Below are 8,176 nucleotides of genomic sequence, written 5' to 3'. Positions count from 1 at the left end.
CAGGGTAGCTCCCCACACCATGCTCTGTTCTTAGAAGCCCTGTGAAGGGTGCAGATGGCCCACCCCTCACACGAAGACATCTCACACTAGGCAACGAGGTACATAGAGCCATGGGTAACCTTGGCATAGATTCCAGGGCCCCTTTGTCACCTCATCAGGAGACAGCTATGGTTGCTGTTACCCTACCTGCTTCTGTTTATTCTCTGACCTTGTGAGACAGAGTCCTGTGTAGCCCAGGCTAGCCTGGGGTGCTCTGGGTTGTAGCTAAGGATGACCTTGAACTTTTCTGATCTTCTTTCCCACACCTCCGGAGAAGCAGGATCACGGGTACACAGTCCCATGGTCTGAGAGATCTACTTCCGACCCAGGAGCAGGGCAGCGGCACCTAGAGCAGAGGCTGGCATCCACTGGGTATGGCTCCTAGAAGGGTAAGAGGGGAAATCATGGCCTAGGCGGGTGCAGGGGCTTGACTGAGGTCCCTGGGCATAGCAGCCAGGGGACTTCCCGAATGCTGATGGTGATGGGGACAGGAAATCGGCACGAGAGAGCTCCGGGAAATGGAGGTCCCACCTCCAGCTAGGAACTCCCCTGATGCCAAGACAGGACGCCGAGCCTGCCAGGCATCATCCTTCATTAATATGATATGACTTCCTGAGTTCCCTCTGCTCTTCCTGGGAACCAGAGACTATGACAGGGACCACATGGCCCTCAGGCCTGCCTCCCTCTTCGGGCTCTCCACCCCCCAGAGCAGAGCTGGGTGGTCCTTAGGGATCCCCAGGGCGCCTGGGACTGGGGATCCATCCTGTCGGAAACTAGGGATACCAGCTGGGTGGCAGCTGGCCAGGGGTGATAGGAAGATGTGGTCATGGGGGTGGGACACAGAGGGCAAGGCGCAGCTGCCTGAAGTCTAGCCTTGGTGTCAGGAGCACTCCTGCCCCCGAACATGAAACATTTCTGAGCAGGCTTTTTCCCTGCTACAAGGCAAGCCTGCGGTGGGTGGGAGGCTGGAGTTAGTGAACCCATGCCATGGAGGAGGAGACTGGAGCAAACCAACCTTCTGCCCTTGCCTGGTACCATCATGCATAGGAAGGTGGTCACACTGGTATAGAAATGAAAGTCAAATGGCTTTGAAATATTTTTACTAAATATCTCCCTGAAAAATAAGGGGTCACACCTGGGTGGGCTGGGCACAGAATTATAATGCTAACATGCTGTGGACAGAGACAAGAGAATTGCTGGGAATTTGAGGCCAGCCTGGGCTACATAGTGAGAATTCACCTCACATAAACAAACAAGAACAGAAAACAAAACAAACTGGGCTTGCTGCCAAGTAGAAGACCTGAGTGAGTTTGATCCCCAAGACCCGTAAGGCAGAGAGAGAGAGAGAGAGAGAGAGAGAGAGAGAGAGAGAGAGAACTGACTCCTGCAAGCTGTCTTCTGAGTTCTACATATGCACTGTGGCATGCAAACATATACATATATACATAAGTATATACGTACACACATATATGCATCATTTTTTTTTAAAGTTTAAGATCATTTTTGGTCACATAGAGAATTAGAGGCCAGCCTAGACCACATGGGATCATGTCTCAAAAACAGCAGAACAAGTACTGATAAAAGAGCCACAAAGGGCTAAGTGGTAGGGGCACATGCCTTTAATCCCAGCACTTAGAAGGCAGAGGCAGGCAGATGTCTGTGAGTTCAAGGCCAGCCTGGTCTACAAAACAAGTTCTAGGATAGCCAGGGCTACACAGAGAAACCCTGTCTCAACAAAACAAAACAAAACAAAACAAAAAGCCACCAAGGGTGACTGGGAGTCTCCAAGGTCCTCTTTGTCCCTCAACAGTGAGACGACAGGAACTGTGCGGTCAGGGAGAACAGGGGACTGACACACTAGCCTGAGGGAGATGGGCATGTTGAGGGAGGATGAGCAGCAGCCTTGTGTGTGGGATCAGTACTGGAGCCTGGGGTGGCCATCCGTGTCAAAGTGTCATGGCAGGAGGTCAATGTCATTAGCTCTGGCCTGGGGCCTGGGAGTGCTACGATGAGAAGCAAGAGGTCAGCTTTTAAAGATGGGTCACCAGAGCCCTGTAAACTGGAGATGGTGTCCCAACACAGGACTAGGGGCCCCGGGATGAGGTCTGGCCAGGCCGCCTCCTTCCTCAACTCCTGGAAGGAGTGAATTGTGTCCAGGGTCCATGGCTCTCTGTGATGTCTGGAAAACACTACATCATGGAGGAATTTCCTGATCATTTCTCAATCCCAGGGCCAGGCCCTCACCCCAGGGCCTGAAGCCCAGAATAGCTCTCACAGGCCACTCACAGACAGTTCAGGCCACAGTTAAGCTGGAGAACCACTCAGTACTAGGGCCTGCCTGGCTCCCACAGGGGGCTGAACCCCAGTGACACGAACAGGAACTTATATCTGAATAGAGAGAAAGACACACACACACACACACACACACACACACACACACACACAGATGCTAGAGGGTATGCAAAAGAACAGAGGCTGAGTATGGGGTGGTGGCAGCAGGTGACATGGGGGGGGGATTGTGTGAGGAGGGGACTGGGCAGAGGCAAGGGATGGATGCTCAGAGAAGGTGATGGGTTACAAGCCAGGGAAAGCAGGCAGGGAGCCCAAGGGGGCCCCTGGAGACCAGCACAGGGGAGGAGGGCGGGGCGGAGAGGAAATGAAAAAAAGCTGGGGCAGCAGGCAAGATGAGGAGGAGGGCGGGCCCTAGGAGGGAGAAGCTGACAGAGACCTACACAGACCAGCAGACAGGAGACTGTGGGGCTGGACAGCAGAGAAGGCAGAAGTGCTGAAGGTCCGGAAAGCAGAAATGTAAAGGGGTGGGCAGAGAACTGTAGAGGGAGGGACTGGGGATAGTGGGAACTCAAGTGTACAAGGGGACGAGGGAGAGACATCAGAAGGAAGGGCTGACAGAGAGGGGAAGAAACAGGAGAGTGACAAGCACTGGAGAAGACAAACCACGAAGACTGAAAAGCACTCGGGAAACTGGGGACCGACTGGCAGATCCTGGTTGCTGTGACGACTGTGGCCAGCAGTGGACATCCTGGTACCACTCACCCACCTGCCACCCCTGGGTGTCAGAGAGTGGCAGGGCATGGCAGATTCTTGCCGGAACCTCACCTATGTGCGAGACTCGGTAGGACCTGCCACCAGCACCCTGATGTTCGTGGCCGGCGTGGTGGGCAACGGGCTGGCACTGGGCATCCTGGGTGCGAGACGGAAGTCACACCCATCGGCCTTCGCAGTGCTGGTCACCGGGCTGGCGGTGACAGATCTTCTGGGCACGTGCTTCTTGAGCCCCGCGGTGTTCGTGGCCTATGCTCGAAACAGCTCCCTGCTGGGCCTGGCCCACGGTGGGTCGGCGCTGTGCGACACTTTCGCCTTTGCCATGACTTTCTTTGGCCTGGCCTCCACGCTCATTCTCTTTGCCATGGCTGTGGAGAGATGCCTGGCACTCAGTCATCCTTACCTGTACGCCCAGCTGGACGGGCCACGCTGTGCCCGCTTGGCCCTGCCTGCCATCTATGCTTTCTGTTGCCTCTTCTGCTCACTGCCCCTGCTGGGCCTGGGCGAGCATCAGCAGTACTGTCCCGGGAGCTGGTGCTTCATCCGCATGCGTTCCACCCAGCCTGGTGGATGTGCCTTCTCCCTGGCCTATGCCAGTCTCGTGGCCCTGCTGGTGACTTCCATCTTCTTCTGCAACGGCTCTGTCACTCTCAGCCTCTGCCACATGTACCGCCAGCAGAGACGCCACCATGGCTCATTAGTGCCGACCTCTCGGGCACGGGAGGACGAAGTTGACCACCTGATTCTGCTGGCCCTCATGACAGGCATCATGGCTGTGTGCTCCCTGCCTCTCACGGTAAGTGTCTCTTGGAACTGAGGTGCAGGAGGAGGGGAGGAGGGCAGCTCTGTTCTTCATCTATCATGCCCACTTGGCAGATGTGGAAACCGAGGCTCAAAATGGGTGAGACAGTAACTGTGTGCTCCGCCCAATATCTGACTACTTTAAGAAGTCTCCCCACTTTCTTTTCTCCACTAGACACCTCCCCACCCCCCAGCCCTTAGCTTCTCCTCTCAACCCCGCTTCCCAATCAAACACACCATTATGGAGAGAACAGGATCCACACGATTCATGAACACTTGCTTTCTGCCAACACAATGCTTAATGGCTTCCAAATGCCTCTTCAGATAAACTTCAGGTTGACCTTACACAATCATTTCAGAAGCACCAGGCAGGAAATGACACCAAAGTCCCATCCCCTTTTACAGGAGGATGATAGTGTGTGTTGCCCGTGATCACACAAACGGAGCCTCCATCCTGCTCTCTCATGTAACCATACAACCACGAGCTCCCATGCTCTGAGCCCAGACCCCACCCTTGTCTTCCCCACCCTTTTGGCTTCCCACTCTCGCTGCTCCCCACAGGGACCATGTGCTGTCCCTCCCACTCTAACAGCCAGTGCGGGTGACACCCTCTAGTCACACTTCTATGCTGGGTCTCAGAATAGGGACTGGGATGGATTTGGAGAGTTTAAACCTTCTGAGGGCTAACAGTGACTGTCAAACCCACCCCTAAGGGTGGCTCTACATGAGGTTTGGGGAGCCCTAGTGGGCTTAGGCACCTGTGGGGGTTGGGGGAGGTCATCTTAACTACAAAGGGTGGGTCTGGTAGATGGGTGGCCTTTGCCCCAGCCCCGTCTTTCCTCTGCCTGCTGTTAGCTGTTTCCTGGGGGGTTTTATGTCTGTCGCTTTCCGGATGCATGCGCACATTGGCAATCCAGTCTGCATCTTTCTTCACTGTATCTCATTTCCTTCCTCTCCGACCTGCCACAACTCCTCATCCCTGTGGGCAAGAAGTGTGAGGTAGGGTATAGGGATGAGGGAGAACAAAACCATGATGCATCTGCCCTGCCCCTCAGATCCGAGGCTTCACCCAGGCCATTGCCCCGGACAGCAGTGAGATGGGGGACCTCCTCGCCTTCCGCTTCAATGCCTTCAACCCCATCCTGGACCCCTGGGTCTTCATCCTTTTCCGAAAGGCTGTCTTCCAACGCCTCAAGCTCTGGTTCTGTTGTTTATGTGCCCGTTCTGTCCGTGGGGACTTACAGACAACCCTTTTCCGGCCCTCATCGGGGAGAAGAGACCCATTGGCTCCCACTGCTCTCCAGGCTAAGGAAGGGAACTGGGTGCCCCTGACATCCTGGGGCACCGGGCAGGTGGCACCATTGACTGCTGTGCCTCTGTCTGGGGGCGATAGCTGCTCTGTGGGAAAGCCATCCAAAAGAGAAGCCATGGTTGCTTGCTCCCTCTGCTGACATCTTAGCTGGTCCTGCATGCCATCCTGGGCCCAGTGTCACAGGATCAGAAGCCAGAAGATCAGGGACTCAACTGATGATGGTGGGAGACACATATCTAATCCTCAAAGTCTGGGAGTGCCTGCTGCTGTTTTCCTCCTTTGGGACGGAGGCTACAGGCCTTGGGAAGAGGGCGAGGGATGCTGGAGGCACGTTCTGTGGCTCTCAAGAAAGATTCTCTCAAAATAACTGGGGCCTGGCCGGGCTGCTCTGGCCCTGAGTTCTCCCATCTATCTCACTGTCCAAATATTTAGGGAACAGAAAAGTTTCCAGTGGCTTCTGTGGACTCCAGTATGCTGGGGTTAGAGTCTCTGATCTCCACTTCCACCAAGGGGACCCCTGGATGCCTACTCCAGATCCCCAGGGGGCACACAGTCATGCCCTGTCCCAAGCCATTCCAGCAACCTCTCTCAGAACCATTCCTGCCCTCCTCCATTTCCCATTCCCTATCTGACTTGGGGGTCCTGAACCGCAAAAGGAAATGAGAAGGGAAGGCCACTTCACAGTCGATGACATTACTGGACATGTGTCTGGCACAGAAATGGCCTGAGAAACACCACAGCTCGAGAGAATTATGCTATGTGAACTTTGGGGGAGGGGGCAGGGGGCAAGCCAGAGATGGTGCTAATGTATGTCCCAAACCTGTCTCTCCATCCTGGAACGGACAACTGCCTCCTTTTAGAACTGGACCTCAACTCACCATCTTCGGAACCGCCACAAAGATTTCACTCATTCACTCAACAAACTCCTGCGGGAACCTGAAGGCAGCAGGCATCCACTCTCCCTGGCCTCCAAGCATGGAAGGCAGGGAGCCTGGGAATGAGTTGACTAGCATGAAGGGAAGTGAGTCAGTCAGCTGGAGGGAGGGTGAACAGAGATGCTCCTCATTGCTGCTCTGGTTCCCATTTCTCAGCTACTCGGGTCATTCACCCTCCCACTCCATCTGCTTGGCACCATGTTAACCATATTAATGGAGCCTTTCCGGGGAAGCGGGGACCAAAGCCCAGAGAGGCCAATCTCATAGCCTGGTCACGCAGTGGGAATGTGGAGAAGTCTACGTCAACCGTTTTCTTAGGCCTCTCTCTGTACCTCAGTTTCCTTTTCATTATTATCTGACAGGGATGCTGTGAGGATTGAATAACACACTCCCCCACCCCCCAAAAAGAGCAACTTAGCACAGGACCTGGAAGGAAGTTGCTGTCAATATTGTCATATGGGCAAACACAATTAGAAAACAAAGGATTTGTTTTAACTTTTCTTACCCCTAGTAAATATGTTTCTGATCACTTCCAGCAAGAGGCAGGAGTGTCAGGAAAGGTGAAAACAGGTAAGCTGGGTGCAGAGGTGCAGGCCTGCGATCCCAGCATGCACATGCTCAGGCAGGAGGGGTACAGCTCAAGGTCATCCCCAAGTATTACATAGAGCGTTCAAGGTTCAAGCCTGGGGTACTTGAGACTCGGTCTCCAAAACCATGTAACAACAGAAAAAATCACAAAACAAGCTGGACGTGGTGGTGCACTCTTGGGAGGTAGAAGCAGGCAGATCTCTGAGTTCAAGGTCAGCCTGGTCTACAGAGCAAGATCCAGGACAGCCAGGACTGTTACACAGAGAACATCTGTCTCATAAAACCAAACCAAATAAGCAAACAAACAAAATTATAAACCCAACTAGGCTGAGTCGATCAGTCTGAAGGCACTGGAAGGTACAGTATGTCAATAGTGGCTGACAGTCAATGGCCTAAATACCATTGAATCTATAATTGTCTGTGAGTAGTAAATGGTTAAAATGGTCATTTTTATTTACGGGTATTTTAACAGAATAAAAAAATGTAATGCTGAAAAATAATGAAAACTTCTAGAAACGTTCATGCTATTTTCTTAGATTTGTGTGTGTATGCGCGTGTGTGCATGTGTGTGTGCGTGTGCATGCACATGAGCTCGAATGTGCATCTTTGCATGTTTAGAAGCAGGAAGAGTGCACTGGATTCCTTGGGGCTGGAGCTACGGGTGCTTTGGGACACCCGGCTTGCTTTGTGGGGCTGGGATCTGGCGCTCATGACTCACGGAACCGTCACCCCAGAGCACTTTAAAAATCTTCAGATGAGTCTCATGGAGCCCAGGCTAGTCTGGAACTTGCCAGGCAGCAGAGGATAATCTTGGATTCCCGATCCTTCTACCTCCCTAGGCTGGAGTTATAGGTATAGATTACCATGCCTAGCTTCAAATCAATCCTAGCAGAATAACAGTATATTAGTTGAAGTTATTAATAAAAAGTCAGCTGGCTGGGTGGTGGTACCACACGCCTTCAATCCCTCGGGAGACAGAGGCAGATGGATCTCTGTGAGTTCGAGGCTAGATTGGTCTACAGAACAAGTTCCAGGACAGTCAGGGAGGTTACATACAGAAACTCTGTTTTAAACAAAACAACAACAAAAAAACCCCAAAAAGGTCAGCTGGGCACAGGGGCTTATACCTATAATCTCAGTGCTGGAGAGGTTGAGGCTAATTTTGACTATACAGGAAGGCACTGTCTAAAAACAAAGGAGCAAAGCATGGTGGCGTACACCTGTGGTCTTGGTTTTGGCTGTAGAGTAGGAGGTCCAGGTCTATCCCCAGCAACAGAAAATGTAAGGCCAGCTCTGGCTTAAACGAATGTGGTTCAAGTCGAGAGGTGGTGGCACACGCTTTTAGTCCCAGCACTCGGGAGGCAGAGGCAGGTGGATCTGAGTTCGAGGCCAGCCTGGTCTACAGAGTGAGTTCCAGGACAGGCTCCAAAGTTACACA

General features: G+C 53.0%; 1 protein-coding gene across 1 annotated transcript; it reads left to right on the top strand.

Annotated features, from left to right (window-relative positions):
- Window positions 1-2,697: 2,697 nt before the first annotated feature.
- Window positions 2,698-7,258, top strand: Ptgir (prostaglandin I2 receptor). Its single transcript, XM_048431668.3, has 2 exons — window positions 2,698-3,898; window positions 4,959-7,258. Exons 1-2 carry the CDS (start codon window positions 3,131-3,133, stop codon window positions 5,352-5,354), a joined length of 1,164 nt encoding a protein of 387 aa, XP_048287625.2. The 5' UTR covers window positions 2,698-3,130; the 3' UTR covers window positions 5,355-7,258.
- The last annotated feature ends 918 nt before the right edge of the window (window positions 7,259-8,176 follow it).

Source organism: Myodes glareolus, chromosome 1 (assembly GCF_982192425.1).
Source record: "Myodes glareolus chromosome 1, mMyoGla1.1, whole genome shotgun sequence".
NCBI lineage: Eukaryota > Metazoa > Chordata > Mammalia > Rodentia > Cricetidae > Myodes > Myodes glareolus.
This window is presented reverse-complemented; position numbering and strand designations above follow the sequence as displayed.